Source organism: Empidonax traillii, unplaced genomic scaffold (genome assembly GCF_003031625.1).
Source record: "Empidonax traillii isolate 1590-97213 ecotype Southwest subspecies unplaced genomic scaffold, ASM303162v1 scaffold11:size2795301, whole genome shotgun sequence".
Lineage (NCBI taxonomy): Eukaryota > Metazoa > Chordata > Aves > Passeriformes > Tyrannidae > Empidonax > Empidonax traillii.
This window is the reverse complement of record NW_020955204.1, coordinates 209,663-230,859: the sequence shown is the minus strand read 5'-3', so window position 1 is coordinate 230,859 and position 21,197 is coordinate 209,663. Positions and strand designations below refer to the sequence as shown.

Genomic DNA, 21,197 nt, shown 5'->3' with positions numbered 1-21,197 from the left:
GAGAAATATTTAAGAATATGTCCTTGTCAATGTTACTAATTTCTTAAAGAAGCCAGATGAGTAATTTATGAGTAATAATGAGCAATTTAGTGAAGAACCTTAAATATCCCAAAATGATCTTGTTTGTGGAATGGGCAGCTAGAATCTTGTAGGGAGCCTACAGAAGTGTTCAAAGAGCTGAGGTTATAAAGATATGATATAAAGCCAGGTGTATATATTTGTTGGTGTCTGTTGAGTGTAAATGAGAGAAGCATGAAGAAGTGTCAATACCAAAGTGAAAAATACATGTAACTAGAGGCAGCTGGATGAAGATCTGAGTAATGTTTATCAACTTGAACATCAGCAAGACAATGGAATATAATAAAATACAAAGTAATATTAGAAACTCTTTGGGGATGAAAGAGTTAAGACCTTGTTCAGTAATGGTACCAAGATTATTATTCTGGATAAAGACTCAGTTGTTGATGGTAGTTAGGAATCACTGATGGAGGAGGAGACCTATAGGAAATAAGTGTGTACATTCCTTACTTACTTTCCTACATGGTTCTGATTGAACTTAGACTTGTAAGGGAAATTACATTTACTATTCTCTCTTCAGTTTGTCTGCTACACACCTTCTTAGGAACTTGAAAAAAGGAGTAGCAACCTTGGTTTTGTGATTTCTGTCATGTCTTCACTGGTCATCAGTAATTTTAGGGAATTTATTGCTGGTACTTGGGTTACAAATACAGCAACTCTGAAACTGTTAATAAGCTCTCTGTTTATATTCTACATGTGTTCATCCTTTTGACCGTATTTTGATTGCATTAGTAAATACTGACTTCCTAAAAGAAGAAGAAATTTGGCACAAGATTAATAATTGGTCATTCTGATTATTTGTCTATTTATTCCCTTCTGTTCTGAAGGTGTTTTCATTTCAATATTCTGAAAAGTTGTTTTCAACTATAAGATTTTTTGCAGTTAAACTGAAAACAGTCTATGTCGCTGAGCATTTTAGAATACACTTTGAAGAAAGCTTCAAAGTAATACCAGAACTTTGAATGTTTTGTCTCTATTATAATATATATTCTGTTAGTGCTCTAAATGAATCTTAAGATGACTCTTCTCAAGCTGATAATCTTGCTTTTAGACTCTTAGCATTTTAATTGCTAAACTTGTAGTAATTTACTTTCTTCATAATCTCTGTAAATCTGAAAAGTCATCAAGCTTACACACTCAGTGACAGAACCTCTCCAGCCAAATTTCAGGAAGGATAAATCACACTGCATCTTTCTCCAAAGGTTGTTCTTGTTGGTTATGATTTTGTTTTCTAACCAAATTAAATGAGTGGGCCTGTAGCTTTCACATAGTTAAGAAAGTCTCTCATCTCTTCCTGCCAAGGAGTTTTCTGTGATGAAGATCCAAAATTGTATTATTTGAAGACTTCAGTATTGAATAAATCTCCACTTCCAATGAAATTGAAAAGGGTGGTGAATTCCATTAACAAAATTTAAATTTGATAATAATCTGCAGATTGTGTCAGATGAGCAGGCCATATTTTTTGATGTAAAATTATAAGGGAGAATATGAAGAGAAAATCACTCAAATTGCTCAGAGCAATCCATACAGATATCAAATTAGACTTTTACAGAAAGAAACAGTAGTAAAGAGGAAACTGTGATTGTAGGAGTAAATACTAAGCAAATCTCATGATTATATTTGCTTATGTCCTGTACATGTGAATAGAAGTTAAGAAGAAAAAAAGAAGTAAATTTATACAATTAAAAATACGTAATACTACAAATTTTGTATCCTTGAAAAAAGAGGAAATGGATAGTTTTTCTGGGTAGAAAAAAATATACCTACAACAGTAAGCTTGAATAGGAAACTAAAGGAACTTCATTTTGGGTATTATTAGAACACAAAACATTAATACATGCTCTGTGAATGGGTTTCTGTTCTCCAGCTGAAGAAAATAATAGATATAATTTGTATGTTAATAAAGGTAATTAAAAAGTTATAGATGAATGAAATGCTTTCCAAATTGTTTACAGTCAATAGTCTAAAAATGTTTGGAACTAAGTGGGATAAAGTCTCTTGGGATTGGTATATATGAACACTAGAATTAGAAATAATTACAAGTCCTGGCTTGATCATAGTAGTGTGCAAAACAGGAGGACAAATTTTGAAGAAATAAGAATTAACAAAGTAGAGGTAGATAAAAATGGAAAATATAAATGCAACACAGGTCTGTTGTCAAAGATTTTCTTGTCTGTATTATATTGTTCTGGGTTTGCTTACTGTTTCAATGAGGCAAATTTCCTAATGAAACGTAGTTTGGGAGAAACTGCATCTGTAAACTCCCTTTCAGCATTTCTTGGCACATAGAAAGTTCTGTATTGAGTGAGAGGGAAGGTGGATGAAAAGTGGAATCATTCACTGGAAAAGGAAGTAGCTGAAGGGATGAAGTGACAGGGACTTGTGCTAAAAGGAATAGTATTAGCCTGGAGGAGACACCTTATTAGTGCGGTGGATTACTTGTGTTATTCATTTTGAGTGTTCAGTAGTGACAATCTCACAAAAATGTAATAGATTATAATAAAATTTAGGTCACAAAGTAGAAGGATGTTCTAATGGGGGTCAGAAAAATGTACAGTAATTTTTTATTTGGGATACTAGAGTGGTAGAATGGGATAAAATATGATAACAAAGTTAAAAGGAAGAAGAATAAGAATTTCTGTGTATGAGGTAGGACCTTATAAATTTGAAGAGAGACAGATGCAGAAAGATTTGGAGGTATTATGTCCTTGTAAAATGGTTGCTGACTGCCAGAGTAACAGGGCCAGGAAAAGACAAATCCTGTTCTAGGATATATTACAGTAGGCAGGTCTGAGAGAGAAAAGCAAGTACTTGATTCATATGAGACACCAGCAACACCTTGTGTAACATATAGAATTCTGCTTCAAATATTATCTTAAGTCTTCTTAAAGGATGCATTGCATACACCATGAATAATATTTGTAATGTTTGCTTATTTTTATCAAACACTGCAGGGGCTTGTATCTACCTGTTACTTTTGTTCTTTGATCCTTAGTTTTATTTTAATATCCTAAAAGGATTATTTCCTTAGGTTCTAATCCTTTGTCAGAAGCCTCTGACACATCATTGTTATATAGGAACTGGAATTGGAAAGTTGTTTTTAATTTTCATTTTTATTAGAGCACAACAGGCTCTAAATACAGTAGCATACTTTCCCAAGAAGATAATTTTTATAAGTGGAATCTTATAAATACTAATTTTAAATTTAATTTTAAGTGAAACGAACAGTATTGGGAAGGTTCCATCTAAGTTGTATGTACAGTGTAACATGCTTTTTGAATGTTTCATATTTAGTGATAAGTCATTGTAATAGCTCTTAAGTGGAGTGAATTTCATGTTTCATATATCACACAATTGTAGATGATGAACATACCATTAAATATAGAGCTGTATATGTTCGCTATAATGATGTGTATTACGTAATAGTAATTTTTTTTTACTTAATAGTAATTTTTTTTCTTTTTAACTTATATAAGGTATGCTTTTTTGAGTGAATTTAGGTCAGTAGGTATTTGAGCCAAAAGTAGACTTGCTTAGTTCACTTTGAATTTAATCTAAAATAACTTGAAACTGTACATTACTGAGAAAAATCATACTGCTATTCTGGGCCCATAATTCTGAAGAGCAAGCAGACAGAAAGAGCATACAAAAGGAGAAAATCTCCACTGCATCACTGAATTTGTTACTGAAAGCACATTTGGAATAGTAAGTCATGGAATATGTCCTTCTGTTTGAAATTATGTGTTGGGCTATTCAAATTTCTAATTCTTAAGTACCTTTTAAAGATTTAAAATAACTAGAAGGCTTTATGGAAAAAGGATGTGGAAAGGTAGTATGTATTTATTTTTTATTGATAAATCATTTATTCTGTGTCAAAATAGCTTTGACATGGATGCACATTATTTCTCATTAAGATGCTACGCTTCAGTCTGGGTTTTTTTGTTATAATTTTAATAAAGTTAATGTTCTCTTTATGATTTCCTTTAGTCATTTTGTAAACACTGCATTCTATTGCATTGAAGCAATGTGTTTTAACCAAATTTTCCCTGATAATTTGGTAACAAAATATTTTCATGTTCTTACAATCAATTCTGGCTTATGTAGTATGCACAATCTGCTTATGTGTAGTATGCACAATTTGATTTACTGATTAAGACTTGAAGCAGACCCTTATTTTTATGTAAATATTCTGTCTTCTCTTAATAGAGTCTAAATAAATTTGTGACACTAACCACGTTTACTGGGCTATGTATTTGGCAATCAATAAATTTTAATTTGAGTTCTTTTCTCACAGTATTTTTTCCATTCAACTGGTGCATAGAACATTATGTATTCCTAATGATTTATAATAGCCAATACTTATCAGAACTATTTTGTTTCATTAGATAATGCTGCCTATTTTGCATTGACTTTTTATAATAGAGCTTTTTTATAATAGAGCTACAAGATTAAATTAAAACTGAAAAATAGATTACTGTATGTGATACTTTGGTCTCAACTTAGCATTTCCTTTAACTTTACTTTGTTTTCATTCCACAAAACTTTTTCCTGAGACTGCATTTATGTCATTAGTAGATGAAACAGTATTTTGAATGAACAAACCATTTTAAAAGCAGTGTTATAAAACTCCCACATTTAAATACAAGATTTATTCATTTTATTTGCCACCAATGTATTGTGTGATTCTCATCATGCTGAGAAAATTTTATAGATGTCTGTAGTCTCTTCTTCTTCTCTCTATGGAACCAGGAGACCCTCTGCATTTACATGTGAAAGATTTTTCACTGTTTCTGTAAGACCAAACTGCTTTATTCCATGACAACTAAAAGCTGTGCCTTTGCAACCATACATTCAAGACTCCCCGAAGGTTACCAGTTTCACTGTGACATCTCCAGGCTCACACAGATACTGGCATTAAGGCTGCTCTTGCCACTACACTGATGTAAGCTGCTACTGCTCCTGAGCTTTGTCTTTCCATCCATGCCTATCACCTCCATCAGTTCTGTGGCTGGGATTTTTGTGGGTGGTAGCTGGGCTGGAGATGATTTTCCTGAGAGATCAGATGAAGTTTAAAAGAAAATTAACACCAAAAAGAATGCTCTGGAGCTGTTGGGGAGAAGAGAGGAATAGATGCTTTTTCACTCTATATATCCAGTGTAAGCCCTTTGAAAGAGATAAAGGAGATACTTTATTACATTATTTTCAAAAGTGACATTATACACATGTAGTCAGCTATTCTTAAGATCCCCTAGAAGGGAAACTAATCTAAAATTGCGGGGAAGAAAATGTAAATTAGCTAATTGTCAATATACTATGTTTTGACATGCTTATGCACTGGAAAATGCAAGGGTATGGGTAAATCCAATCAAATGTAAGACAAGAAATCATGGTAAATCTCAGGGGATAACTAGTAAATTAAAATACATGGCTTCCTCTGGTAAAATAAAAGTAACATAGTATTTTTAGAAAAAGGATTCTTCACTATATAATAACATAAATTTATAATTACACTAATCATAGCTATTTAAATATATTCCTGTCTCCTGCTTAATAAGATATATTGCTTGGTATTACTCTCCTACATCTTTTAGGTTTGATGGGTTTTTATTTAGATGCTCAGTGTCAGATGATGTTCATGACCATGTTGGGTATGATTCATGTCAGCTTTGAATTACTGCATTTGTTGGCTGTCACTACAGTTTTTTCTAACTTGAGGCTCGTGTTCAGTCTTGGCAGTCCTGAGCTTAGTTTACACTATGGAAACTCATAAACAGCTGTAGAAAATTAAGGAAGTATAAATATTGACATAACATCTTGACTTTCTGTCAGGCGGATTTCTGTGGTATATGTCTGCATGTGGAGATCTTTCAGAAATCTGACACAATGCTATAAATTGAAGAGTTTTAAAAATGTGATAATTTTTCCTTTTTGTGCCCCTATTTCAGCTTTTATTTCTGCTAGTCTTTTGTGTATTATAATTTGATTTATGGACTGAAATAATGAATGGCAGAATCATAGAATGGTTTGGGCTGGAAGGGACCTTAAAGATTATCTTGTTCCAACCCTCTTGCCATGGGCAGGGTTGCCACTCACTAGATCAGGTTGCTCAAAGTCCCATCCAACCCAGCTGTGAACTCTTCCAGGGATGGGGCATCCAGGGTTACTGGATGCCCCATCCCTGGAATGTCAAATACTTTGTCATTTTGCATTCCCAGAACAGTATAAAATAGAATAATGTGAAAGCCACATTACAGTACAAAGTCAGTTGTTGAGAGTTGTTAAAACTCATCTATAATTAGATACACCACATTTGAGATACAGGCTGACTGTTTAATGTTAGTTCAAAATGTTTTTCCTATTTATTTAGCTAGTTTGGCATCTTTATTTTATATTTAACTGGGACCTAACTTATAAAAAGACCAGTGACATCAGCAGAAATTTTGATAGAAATCAGATAAAACCTCTGAAGACTTGGTTGCATTTAGCCCAATGATGAATTGGTGTCTTATAGAACTACCAGTCACAGCTAAGTCCATTGCTGATAGCCTTCGAAGGTCATCTCTAAACAACTCTACACACTGATTAATTGATTTTTTCTGATTTTTCATTTTTTTCGTCATTAAATTACATCTTGATTACCTTATGATCATTGCTATCAGAATTTTTTACCTCTTGTTTCACCTTCCTTTCCACATCCTTTAGGAATATATCAAACTGTATGATCTCTACCATGGGTACAGAGAGGTCCCAGATCAGTCTTTCCACTTCAACCTAGTGTTACTGCACATTTCTTCTCTTTTAATGAGGTGATGACTCATGATGAAGTTTCTTCTTCCATGCATCTTTTTGAAAGATTTTGAGGACCTTGTTGAATCTCATTTGAAAAATCTATATTGACTAGATCAACAGTTAGTACTGGTTCTCTCTGCCAGTGTGTTTGTTTACACCTTCAAAAGAACTTTATTAAAGTTATGAGGCACAATTTCTTTTTTATTTTGGTTATATTCATCCTAATGTCTGCAGATTTATTTCACCTTACACAAATTTCTGCCAGTTTGCCTGACATGAATATAATTTTTTTCTGCCCTGCAGAGATCTGTAGCTGCAGAGATTCCTCATGTAGCCCTTACAAATAATTTAGTTTAGTGTTTCAATTTTCCATTGCTTTGCTACATGGTGATTATAAGTAAGATATTACACACTACTGTTAATAATTAAACTATAACATTCTTTATCTTTTTTAGAACTATTGGAAGAATACCATCTCTTCCTAATAAGTTATGTTAATTTTGTGGATTTGTTTGACAGTATGATCTACTAGCACTGTTGTTTGAGACAGACCAACACTTCCTCTGATAAAGAGGGTACCTGGTTTGTGAGCCTACTTAAGCTCATGTTTTATAAAAACAGATTAAAAAAAAGAGAAAGTAAATATTTTTCTTGTAAAGTGCTCTATAAACAGTTCTTACATACTCTTGTCATTTTGTGGACCCTGGAGTCTCTAGTAAGCTATCTGCTTTGGATAAAAGGTTTAGTATTAATTTTTATTTAATTATTTATTTATTTTTTTAAGTTCTGGTTTATATACCAGAATTTAGTCTTATCTACCTAATCACCTGACCGTGCTTATAACTTTTTATTAGGATACTACTTTCTTTACTAATTATAACAGTCACCTTTACTTCGTATTTTAATTAAAAACATGGTATCTTTCCTCATGGTGTAAAGTCTATTTCTCTTTTAAAACAGTTCCCTTTCTTAAATTTAATCACAGCTGTAGTGCAATTTTTTTTACTTTGTTTCTCCTAAGAGGCAGTCGTATCTGAGTATATTATGCAGACTGTTATAAAATGGTTCTCCAGCAGAAACTTTCTGATCAAAGTTCTACAAACTGCTTATGATTAAGTCAAGAATTTTTAACAGTAGCTTTTCTCTTAAGCAGTAACTTTACCATGTCTGTAGCATCTGTTTAGTCTCTATCACAATTCCCAGGACAATATTTACCCAATCAGTAGAGGAATATTTAAAATCTCCTATTATTTTTTTCTTTCTTCTACTGTCACAGACTTTGTGATTTCACTTACCACATTTCAACCACAGTCAAACATTTTCTGGGTGATTGTTAGTATAGGTGTAAGAATGCACTTTCCCACTTAAACCTGAAATGCCAGTCCATCAGGATTTTATATTTATCATTCTGTCAAGTAACTAGGCTTGCTTTGCTTACAGCCACAATCCTCTGTGGGTTGGGAATGGCTTATTCTGTTACATGTAATGTGGGTTCTGTTTACTTATGCAATGATCCACGAAGATTGTTGGAGAAACCACTGTCTTCCTGAAGGCAGTCCCATGCTTTTGCCAAGCTAAAGCAAAAGCTATATACAGCTTTCTTAGATATCTTTAGAAAATTACATGCTCCTAGAATGGGCTTCTGACATTTACTTTCAAAGAAAACTGATCTGCTTATCACCCCCCTTGTCACAGATACATTAGGTGGAAAAGCCTGAGAGGTACTACAAATATTTTCCATTTCATTTTCAACTTTCAATTTTCAAATAGTTGGTCTTGTGTACCATCTTATAAGTCATAAGTGAATTTTTTTTGCCTCTTTCAAACATATAGAAACAACCCCCCTTCTGAAAGATAACTAGTGAAATTTTTGGGCATTTTCAATACTATATTAGAGTTATAATATCTGGACGTGCATGCTCCAGGCATATCTCCATAAGTGGGTCAGTTTGGCAGTTACTGCAATTTGGGAAGACTTTTCTCTAAACTCAAATGAGTTGGAACAGGATAACTAAGTGAAATTAAAAAGAAGCCAAGGGTAAAGAAGGATTAAATGGAAAAAAATAATTTGAGAGAAGGTGGGTGTGGATAGCGTCTCAGAGGAAATACTGTGGATTTACAGGTCTGAGACTTCAAAATATGGGTTATTTTGGAAACTGAATATGAATGGCATATATATATATATATATATATATATATATATATATATATGTGCCTTTTAAAAAAGGTAGGAATTTTACATTGCTGAGAAAGAGGAAGTGAGGGAAGAAGTACTTAAGAAGATTTTGGGCATACTGTCAGTTAAAATCTGTTCTAGATAAAATGAGAAGATTCTTACACACGTTAATTTTTTTTTTGCCAAGTAGAAAATGAGTTGAGGTGATTTTTCATTTTTTTAAAATGCTGCAGTGTTTTTATATGAGAGAAGATACTACCTTTTGAGCATTTTTTTGCATTTTTATAGTTTAATAATAACATCAAAATGGGTTTGATAGTTTTAAAACAGTAGAGAAGTGTTTCTAAAACCTAGGTTTCGAAAGCCATGCCTGATTTTGAAATACTTGCAAATAGCAGAATATGTTACAATGGCTATAACTCCTTTGTTACAAAGTGGGAGTCATGATAAAAATGGAGAAGAAAATAAATAAAAGTGAAAAAAGTGAATATATATTTGTAATCAAATAAAAGCTATTTGTTGATAGTAAAGGAGACTGTCGACTTTACCATGGAATGATTTTTGAACTATTTTAATGTATGAAATGACACATGAATTAGTAAATATTTCTCCTATAAAAAGCAGCATTTCTTCTGGCCATTTGAAACCCAGGATTAATTGCATATTTTCTGTCATTCGTGAACTCAGCATATTGTTCTGTGGAAAGTTAAAAGGTTCTTTCTTTGTCTCTGTGACAGAAAGTAGTAACATTTCCTATTATTATTCCTGAATGTTAATGACAGTACATTTAGCCTAATTGCAAGCCAATATGTTTTTACACATCAGATTTATAATTTCAGATTTTTTTTTTCCCCACAGAATATAAATGAAGAATGATGCAATATTAATGCTTTCTATGTACAACCTTTTAAGAATCTTCTTTAAGGAGTTGCAGTAAGATAAACACTGAAAATAATTTTTCTCTGGTACAATGTGGTGAAGCAGAGGAACTGAAATTGTCCACCTTTGTACAAGCTAAGGACTTAAAATGTTTGTTATTTTGTGAGTAGAAGCAGTTCTGGAGTGAATTGAACTTCTGAAAATGCGGCCATGGACTGGTTCCTGGCGTTGGATTATGCTCATCCTCTTTGCTTGGGGAACTTTACTCTTTTATATTGGTGGACACCTGGTACGAGACAGTGAGCACCCAGATCACTCTAGTCGGGAGTTATCCAAGATCCTCGCTAAACTTGAACGGTTAAAGCAGCAAAATGAAGACTTAAGGCGGATGGCAGAATCTCTCAGGTAGGATCTAAAACTGTAAAAAAAAAAAAATAAATTAAAACTCTTCAGAAAACGGTTAAAAATGAAATATGAAAGATTAAAATGTAAGGGTTGTTTGTGGGATTTTTTGTAAAATCATATTTAACATTTAAAAGTATAGATGAGTGTTTTAATCTGTGCTATAGTAGATGAAAATATATTGTAAAGCCTTTAAACAAATAACGTACCTTTAGTTCTTCTCTAATGTAATTATTATTTAACAGTCATTATTTAATGGTGTGCAAGTGTTACTGTCACAATCACAGGTTCTGTAGGTGATTCATCCCTCAATGCCAACTTCAAACACATGCAATTATTATGATATTTGTACAACTTAGAACAGCTAGTTCTTTACACTCTGCATGCAGTATCTGGAAGAGCTCATTTTAAAAACGCTGAAAACATTTGTACAGCTTGTTGAAGATAAACGGTGACTTGCTGAAGATGAGCTGCAATAGATTGCTGCATTATATGAATTTTTTTTATCTAAGTTTTCTTCCTTGCCTTGCTGCTAAACTTGTAGAAATACTTGTAAAGTAGTAAGATCATCTTGCTTTTTATAATTATGTATTAGATTTTAGATGGGTACATTTACAATTTACAGTGTTTTCTTTCACCTTTTCAGACAGACAGCTTTTAACGTAGACTTATGGTATCTCCTTTCCTAAGAACTTGAAAGGGAAAGCTGCTTAGGCAGATTGGACCTAAGTATGTGGACATCACCACCTGCAATCTAAAAGTCCCGGTGGATCATGGGGACGAGAGCAGGTAGAGAAGGTAGGAAGGTAGAGAAGAGTAAAGCTCAGTACAAGATTTTTCAGAATGGGAGGGTGATGTTTATTTTTAAAATCCATAAATGAGCTGGATTCATTTACTTTCTCTTTTACAACTATGTACTCACAAACACCAGGACGTGTGCAGCACTGGTGTGGCCAGGATCACCTGTGTGGTATATAAAGAGCAAGGGGCACTGAAAGTTGAGTCTTCATCATGTCCCTTGGTTGCTTCTTGCTCGGCAGGGAAAGACTGATTTTGGACTTGCCTTTTAATACTCTCTAGAAGCACATGACATTTTGGATCTTCTGCCTTGATATTTTGCTTAATATTTCATAGGGGAAATTACAGAATTGCACAAATGTGTTTCTCTACTAGGGTATTGTAGGGTTCTAGTTACCTTATCTCTAAGTCAGTTTGCTTCTGCTGTTCGTTTAGTGAAATGACACATATGGACTGTAGCAGTGAATTGAATACCTTTCCTCTTAACCCTGTCCTGATGTTTCTTCTGGTGCATTCTCACTTTCATGAGTAACCAGAGCTATTTGATCTGATAGGCTGGGCAGGCTTCCCTGCCTTACTGAAATGTCTTCTCATTGCACTCTGTTCCTGGTTTCTGGAGTGGCTGCGAGCTAATGAGACTTCTTAGCTTAGGAAAAAGTCTTAGTTTTGAGCATGTCAGCACTGAAGAAATACCTCAGCATTCATGTGCTTCTCCCCAGAGGTAGAGAAGTGCTGCTGACCCAGTGCTGACTCTACAGTAAATATGGATAATCTTCACCTTGAGTAATGTGGCCATGAATGGCTGAGTGGATTGTAGTTTTCTATGATCAATTTATTAATAAATGATAACAACAGCACTGGCAAAGCCTGCAATATATTTTTGTTGACAAAATGGTGTAATGCAGAGTATGCTGGATATGATGAAACTTCAGCCAGATCCTGTATTTGAATAAATGCAGTATCTTTAGCTTGCTTAAATATTAGACAGTAATAGTGAACCTTAGGGTTTCTTGTCTCGGAGGGGGTAATATTTGGCTTTGAATGTAAAGATTACTACCCTCCATGCTTTCAGCCCCCATGTTTGTCTCTCTTGAATAAATGATAATGTGTTGCATTGCACATTCATTGAAATATAACCTGTTCAAATTACATGGTGACTAGAAGAGAGTACATGATTTTACTGATGACAGGGTGCTCTTTTCCTCTCAAGAAGGACACAGTGGAGACAGGAGATGCTAAGTAGAGACTAAAGTATACTTTAGGCAGGGCTGATTTTTCTAGATACCTTCCTATATTTCACTGATTTTATCTATATTCAGATAAATGTTACATTTTTGGTAGGCAAGTTTTATATAATAGTTTATACTGTTGATAATGGTTTCTAAAAATAAAAACATTAGGTTATTTCTAATCTAACTCTATTAGAACAGAACACTTCAGCATTCCTTCTCTATGCTTCAGTTAGTTGCTTCAAGAATTAGATTAGGTGATCCCAAACTGTGTTAACAGGACTTTGTTCAGCTTCTTTTTATGAATATGTTGTTTAAAAATATATTTTGAGACCTTTGCTCAAAGTGATTGTATGTAACCCCAGGATAAACTGAAATTCTTGCATGAGGAAGTCTAAATGAATTTAAATACTAGTTTGAACAGCCACACATTTCCAGCTTCAGTAGTTAGTGCTCTCCAGGAATGAGCCAGTTTAGGACTGTAAGACAATCAGGCATATTTTTTTGCTGAAAATAATCTAAGACTGATAAAGTAGTAGACTTTGAGGGAATTGATCTATGGCAATAAAGAACCAAATTCATTCTTTCTATTGTGCCAAATTCATGATATTGTTTTCATAGAAATGTCATGAATAGGTTTGAGAAGTATTCTGGTCAACCTCCATTATTAAAGTATTAAATCATAAATGTGATAAAGAATTTCATTGTCTCATTCCTTGGTTTGCCAGTTAGAACAAGTTATGTTGAAAATAGCTGTTAACTTTAAAATTGTCCAATTTACAGTTTTATAGCAGTATGTCTATTTAAAATGGGGCATTAAACCAACAGTCCATGGATTCAGTATCTGTGTCCTGGAAAAGGTCACTGCTCCTATGAGTATACATTATAGAAACAAAACACCTATTAACTCCAGAAACTGAATGAGACAGAAAAGATTACTTTTGCCCTGGTTTATGTCTTAAAGTGAAGACATAATTTGGTTTAGGCTTTACTGATCAGAGACAGAAAGGCTGGAACTATTACTTGAATGTGATTTAATTGCCAGAATTTTGGTTTTGTACTGAAAACTCTATTTACTGACACTGGCTGTGAACTCTGAGTAGTTGAGTCTCTACACCAGTGTGGCTCATAAAGGTAAACCCTCTTTCAAAGTAGGATTTTGTTATACTGAGGTAAAAACTTGGTTTTCCTGCCCTGCTCCACTAAGATTTTACATCTAGAGAACAAAACAGCACACTCTTTGTGTTTAAAATATACAATATATTATGGTATCCAACATGCTGGTGCATGAAATTAAGTCTATTTCAATGAAGAATCTAACCTAATGTTACTTGTGGAGGAGTTTAAACAAGATGAGAGTGCCTACCTGTAAAATTGTAATAATGATCAAACATCTGAGTAACTGCAGTAGTTAAAGTATTTTGACACTATTAGATAAAACTTTTGGATGATAAAAAGCTCCAAGTTAATAGAATTTATCTTAGTGGGAAAAGAAGTTTTGTGAATGGCAGAAAACTATCATAGTATCTATCTGTGCCATTAATAATAGCTAGTTAGGGCAGGGAGGAAGGGATAGAAGGGGGGTATGGTTACAAGAATTAGTAGTTTAATAAATGTATAAGTTGTTTTTCATTTCCATTTTGAAGTTAGAGAAAATTGCTATTTCATCTTTAATTACATCGGGATGGTATTGAAATGGTAAAGTGCATGTAAATACAATATATTTCAATTGCCTGGAGTTTCCCATTATAATGGGTTCCTATTACTTCTCTGACGTTCTTCTGATAAAAGTGTCAGTCCTCTGGGATGGTTGAAAACAGGAGCTGAAAATAAGGCTGTGCTTATTTTCGTACAGCCGTCTATGAATGCCAGCATACAACGACTAGAAGTGATCTTTCCACCCTGAGATTTGAATCCTCTTTTGCTGCCAATTTATGTAGCAGCTCCCCAAAGACAACAAAAACAAAAAAAGAAAACCAAAAATGTGCCTTATGAAACACACCTTATGTGCATGCAACCCCAAATATTCAAAAGCTTAAAAACTTCATATATGCAAGAAAGCTTTATAAAATATTATTTAACCCTTTTTTGCTCTGGGATACTTAAATCATGTCTGACTTTGTAATTATTCCCCTGGTTTCTTCTTTTCACACAGAATGCATGAGGAATAGAATTTTAGGACAGAGAGAGGTATTTTTTCTGGGTTATTTTGGTTTGTATTTCCCTCCCACCCCAATCATTTTTGTACTTGATTTCACAAAATATGTCATGTTCCCTTGATTTCATGATTTTTAAAAAATTGTTTCTAATTTATTACCAGTATTGGTTAAGAATAGTTCATACCTTTGGAAGGGATTTTTGGGGAGCGTATTTTAAGATACTTATTTTCTAATATGTACCTTTGCAATAGTGCAAGTTGGAACACTCACATCTTATTGAAAATTGCCTGAAAAATAAAATAAAAAAAAAAATCCTTTAGGAACTGAGTACACTTTTGTGGTGCACTCCTGATTACTGGAAATGACTTCAGGCACTACTTAGTTTTTATGGTGCATTTAAAAAGGCCTTATGTGAGAAGGCACTGTAGTTTTTCTTTTGTTGATAGGAAGCTTTGTAAAAACCTTACTTGTGGGCTATAAGGAGACACAGATGTGTATTAGTGATACAGAAGATAAATGGAATTCCTGATCTTTTGTATTGTGTGAGTTTTTGAAATTATGTGCATGAATATTGTGGTATAATGAGATTTGGAGGTTACCATAGTCCTTGTATGATCATAAACAATCTTGTGTAAACAAATCTGGGTTGATTTTAGAAGCAGTCTTGATTCCATTAGTGCAAATAGTGACAAAACTGAGGTTTTTAGAGGTTGGTTTGCTATTCTGTATCCAGTAGAACTTATCACTTATTACAGATGTAGTAGGTCTCGCAGAAAAAGGGGAAATCTTTACTACAATTTTTGTAGTTATTTAAGAGAAACTCCATAGATAGTAATACACTAAGTTGTACATTAATACATTAAGTTTTTTCACTGTTTGCCTGTAACACAATGTGTAATGTAGTTTACCTAAAATTTTTATTTACTATTAGGATTACATTGTGAATCTAAAGATTGTATCTGTTGCATATAGGTAATATAAAGCTTTTTTGAGGAGGAGGGCTTAAAATGACAGCTTTTTTGCAATGTCCCATTTTCTTAGATGGAAACTGTGAAACTGTATATGCCTTCATGCCTATCCGAAGCTTCATCCCTGTCCTGGGCTTCCTTTGTGTATTGCTGTGTGGTAGTCAAATGTTTATATTTTATATTTGTGGAAGATGAGCCTGGCAGTATAGGAACCAGTAATTTCAGAATTCTCTTCAGGGAAATAGAGAATCTTGTTAAATGTATTCACGTTGTGTACATATCACCAGTACATCTCAGTCAGACTATATTTGCTTTCTAGAGTCTATTAAATACTGCAATTCTTTTAATAAATCTGATAACCCGTTTCTTAATCTGAATAGGACTATGTGTTATAAAGCAGAACAAGAGTGGAAAAGGGCAAAATGTAATCAAACAAATAAAACCAAACGCAGATATCTCTAGACATCGTTCTCATAGTTCTGAGTGTAGCTCGAGAAAGAAGAGAAAGAGGAGATCAGAGTTTAATTTTGAAAGAGCATTGTAGTTGCTTTAAAGTAGCGAGTGCTGGGGCTGGTATAGAATCCAAACTCCAGATCAATTGATCATTAGCAACTCTATTAAAAGTACTTAATTTTGGGCAGTCACTGGTCTGGTAAGCCTGTAGAAAACATTGAAAGGGTTTTGTATAGAAAAATAGCTTTGGGTTAATAAAAACTTAAATATTCTTTTAAAGTACACTTTCCTATTACATGTATTTAAAGTATCTCATGTTTGAACCTGAGGGTATTGCAATAGCCAGTGTGTGATAGATGAAGATAGTTGAACTACATGGTGTGCATGTCTGCTCTTTTTAATGTTTTTCATACAATTCTGAATTAAGGGAAGGGACACATCTTCAATGGATATAAATCAGCACTAATTAGGACTGTGCTGATTTAAACTGATAATGGATGCTTCTTGCTTTTTATTTGCAGATAACATTGGGTGTTTTCTGTCAGTTTTATTTAATGAGGAGGTTTTAATGTAGGGTGAAGTGACAACCTGTATTCTTTTTGTTTATGTCACTGGTCATTAATAATTGAACGTAATTTTCATCTTGGGAAAGAAAAAAAGTGAAAGAAGAAAAGGCAATCATAGCATGACTTTACTCAGTTATAAACTTTCTAGCTTCATACAAACATCTTGGATATAAACAAAAGAAGGAGAAAATAGTTGAGTGTGAATTTGTGAAATCTTATGTTTTTCCTTTTGCTGATAAATTAGGATAACCTTTTAAATATCTTGGAAACAGAAAAATGTTAAAATGGTTTTTATAATTTATGTTTTCTTTTAAATTATTTTTACAATTATTTTACACAGTATGGCAGTTCTAGCTAAATTGAATGTCACTATGATTAATCTTTAAGGGGTTCTTTTTGCCTTCAGAGATCCAGACTAGACATCACAACTTTGTCATTGCCCCTCTATGTTACCTGAAGGTGAAGAGAAAGTGGCCTCAGTGATATGGATGATGTACACAGAATTATTTTTCATGTCTTAAAGTGTAGCTGGATTACTAAAGAAGGGACAACGCAGAAACAGGGTTTCTGTACAATATAATCTTCAATGTTTAAAGTTGTACAGTAATATCTTCATTTGATGAGTTGATTATGGAAAAGATAATTTGTATTTACTATGAAATGGTAGGAAACAGCATGCATCACCACACCTTGTAAGTATTGAGAACTCAAATAAACCCACTACTTAGTGTATTAACTTGATTGCCCATTTAAGTGGATTATAATTGTGTTTATTTTCTTTTTATAACTGAATTTACAATGTTGTCATAGCAATAAGTGAAGGATATTCTGTGCTAGATGCTTACTGACATGTTTTTTATTGTTGATTAGGATCATCACAGTTTAGATGAACTTACTTTAAACTGACTTCTTATATTCTAAGGAGCAAATCAGTTTTCAGTAATTATTCTGGTAAGAATTCCTGGTTTTCAACAGGAATTTTTATCAGTATAAGTACACATAATTCCTAGGATGTTCTGCACTAAAAGTTATCTGCATTGATGATGCCAGGAGAATAGATAAGGATTTTAATTCAAATGCTTTTCCTTCAAATGTTGTCATATCTCCAACTCAGTTGAAGTACTTGTGGAGGGCAAAACAGGCAAGCAATGCTCATTGAAGAAAAGAATCTTTCCTTAATTTTGAGACTGGATGAAAGTGAGGAAGACAGCAATTCCGAGTCTGATGAGGTAACAGATGTAGAGACAAAACTGCAAAAAGCGTAAGATATCTTAGTTTTATCCTAAAACGATGTAATTTTTGAAAGTCCAAACAAGTAGCTTGGAGAATGTCCCCCCCATCCTAGCTCCTTTTATCTAACAGCCTAAGTGTAATGAACATTTTTATTGAAGTATGCCAAAGCAAGTTGATTGTTAAATGGAATGTACTTTTCTAAGATCTTAATTATATCAAATGAGCAGAATTATTGTGCTTCTTTCATATCATCTGCAACTACCCTTCTGTAGGATTCTGTAATTACTACTTAGACTTTCCTTATGTTAGGAGGATGTGTGCGCTGTCTTAGACTTCTTATGGTAATGATTTTGTATCCTCTTACCCTATTGTTCTTCACAGGTTCTACCTTTAGGGTATGTGACTTGTACATCCTTCTTTTTCTGGTAATTTTGTAGTTAGTTGTTCTGTCACAATGCAAATTGTGGAACCAAGTCAGCAGAAACATTTCAATCTGGTGCTTTTAAACTAGTGTAAGAGCTTAAATGTCTTTCAATATACTTTTTAAAGGTTTGTTTGTATACTATAAATTTGCTGTAGAAAGAAATTCACAAATGAATTGTTGATAGAGTATATTTAGAGAGTGCACCTGTTTAAGATTAGAATATTTTACTCAGTTTTTCAGGCTTGCTCTCTTAGTGCATAAAAAAGCAGATATATGAGCAGTTAATGATGGTTGCATTTTATTTATCATGGTATCTTTTAGTGGGTTGACCCTGGCTGGATGCCAGGTACTCACTAAAGCCACTTTCTTGCTCCCCTCTGCAATTTGACAGAGGAGAGAAAATATAATGAGGGATTCATGAGTAGATAAGGACGATGAGAGATCACTCACCGATCACCATTATGGGCAAAACAGACTCAAAGTGGGGGTATTTAATAAATTTATTACTAACAGAATCAGAGAAGGAGAGTGAGAAGTAAAATAAAAACACCTTCACTCCATCCTTCCCTCCTTCCAAGCTCTACTTCCTCCTCCCCAGCGGTTCAGGGAGATGGGGAATGGGGGTTCTGGTCAGTTGTTGTTTGTGCTGCTTCTCAGGAAGAGGAATCCTTCCCCTGCTCCTGTGGGGTCTCTCCCATGGGAGACAGTCCTTCATGAACATCTCTGGCGTGAGTCCATCCCATGGGCAACAGTTCTTCACAAACTGCTGCACTGTGAGTCACTTTTCCACAGGATGCAGTCCTTCAGGCACAGGCTGCTCCAGCATGGGAGTCCCCCAGATGGCCAGAGGTCCTACCAGGAAAACCTGTTCCAGTGTGGGCTCCTCTCTCCGTGGGTCAGCAGGTCCCTGCCAGGACCCTGCTCCAGCACGGGCCTCCCACGGCGTCGTAGCCTCCTTCAGGCACCCACCTGATCCACCACGGGTCTCCTCCATGGACTGCAGGTGGATCTCTTCATCCCCGTGGCCCTCCATGGGCTGCAGGGGCACAGCTGCCTCACCATGGGCTGTGCCACGGGCTGCAGGGGAACCTCAGCTTTGGCGCCTGGAGCACCTCCTGCCCCTGCTTCTGCACTGACCTTGGTGTGTGCACTGCTGTTCACATGTTCTCATTCTGCTCTTCTCTGGCTGCAGTTTTCATCTATCTAATAACTTTTTTCTCCTTTTTTCCCTTGTTATCACAGAGGCATTACTATCTTTCCTGATTGGCTTGGCCTTGGCCAGTGGTGGGTCCATCCTGGAGCCGACTGGCATTGGCTCTACCAGACATGGGGGAAGCTTCTGGCAGCTTCTCACAGAACTCACCTCTGTAGCCCCCCCACTACCAAAACCTGGCCACAGAAATACAAGACATAGCTTTAAAACACAAATCTGCTTTTGATAGGAAGCTTTAACAGAATTTTTTACTTAACCTCTGTCAGGCTATGTGGTTTACTCTTCCACTTCTCCCACTCCCTTCCAGTGGAAGGAACTTTTCATCAATTCCTGAAATTTTATTGATATTTAGTTATCTAGATCTGAGAGACCTTAAAGTTAAATGTCATCTTAATATTTAAAATCTTAAAATTTAAAATTAATATTATAAAATCTTAAATATCCACCTCAGTCGGATATTTAAAATTTCTTTTTTACAGTGAAGATGCTCCCTCAAACCACTGTTTTCTCTATGCTGAAGGCATCTTTTGCCTGTCAAGGGGTCTTCCTGTGTGGTGCCTTGAAACTGTGTGTTTGTGGGTAGAAGGAATATCTGTTTCTTTTTATGACCATATTCCTTTACAAATGAAGAATCATCTGCATGTTCTGCAAGAATTCTGTATTCTTTGCAGTTCCCAAGACTTTTCATTGCACATCTGCTTCCTCTTTTCCTTTTTAGGGTCAGCTCTTACAAAAGCTAATGAAAGTTGGAATAATTTTTAACCAGAAGTGTTATTTCTCTTGAAATGGAAAGGATTTTTACTTTTCCTACATTAAATAGAAGTTTGCATTTGATTTATAATTTCAGTTTATTAATGTATGAATTCAAGTTTAGATGATGAACAAACCTCAGTAATACCCCTCAGGGCTGATTTATGGCTCAGAGATTTCAGAATATGTATTTCCATACTTTTCCTGTGCTCGCATACCAGAGGTTTCACAACTGCGTTACAATTGCTGTTGCTTGGTGTTATTTTAGGTGACTAACAGTTTCAAATACTAGAGTTGTCATGAATAATCATCATGATGGTACATTGAAGAAGGCTGGATCTTGTTCTGAGTACAGAAAATACACTGAAATAATCTTGTGCGAATGTGTCGGAAGACTTAAGAGTGGAGTTGAAGTGCAAGAGCTCTGGTCTTCTAAGAATATATGGCCAGCATTCAAGAGCAGAATGTACTTTATGTGTGAATGTAAAAAAGTAGTCAGAACTTGAGTCTTGTGAAGGTACATCTGTCCATTAGGCTGTGTTTGCTTGCCAGTCGGTTCAACAAATGCTGCCACAAATACTATTTTCACAAGCAGAGCCTGGGATTGTTCTTGTCAGTGAGTGGAAGTCTTGTAAACAACACAGTTTGGAATCAGGTTGAATCTGTATGCTGCAGCTGTGTTATGCACGGTTTTATTTCTGTGAGATTGAGGTTTTAAAATCTTTATTTAATGTGTTTAATTTCTTCTGGTTTTAAGAAAACATGACCAAGGTTTATCAGTAAAGCCGTATGGAATAAAAATGAGAGTTGAATTGCTAATGCAAATAATTTATCAAATAATTATAAGTGATATGACTTTTTTATTTTCTATATCCTAGGATACCAGATGGTCCCATTGATCAGGGACCAGCTGCAGGAAAGGTACATGCTTTAGAGGAGCAACTTCTAAAGGCCAAAGAACAGATAGAAAATTACAAGAAGCAGACAGGAGTTGGTGTGTAAAAAAGTTTTCTTTTGCTTCTAAACCAAATTTTGGTGTTTTGGTATTTCATATCACAAATGTATTGGCTTCTTAACAAG

General features: G+C 34.6%; 1 protein-coding gene across 2 annotated transcripts in view; it reads left to right on the top strand.

Moving 5' to 3' along the window:
• The window catches only part of FUT8 (fucosyltransferase 8), a 92,384-nt gene that overhangs the window by 24,019 nt on the left and 47,168 nt on the right, over positions 1-21,197 (top strand). Inside the window, exons 1-3 of one of the 2 annotated variants that reach the window (XM_027885920.1) lie at positions 7,323-7,442; positions 9,902-10,327; positions 20,996-21,111. In XM_027885920.1, the coding sequence (XP_027741721.1) occupies positions 10,125-10,327; positions 20,996-21,111 (319 nt within the window). In that variant the 5' untranslated portion in view covers positions 7,323-7,442; positions 9,902-10,124. Of the gene's footprint in view, positions 1-7,322; positions 7,443-9,901; positions 10,328-20,995; positions 21,112-21,197 lie in introns of those variants that run through there. The other variant, XM_027885911.1, reaches the window with a different exon arrangement.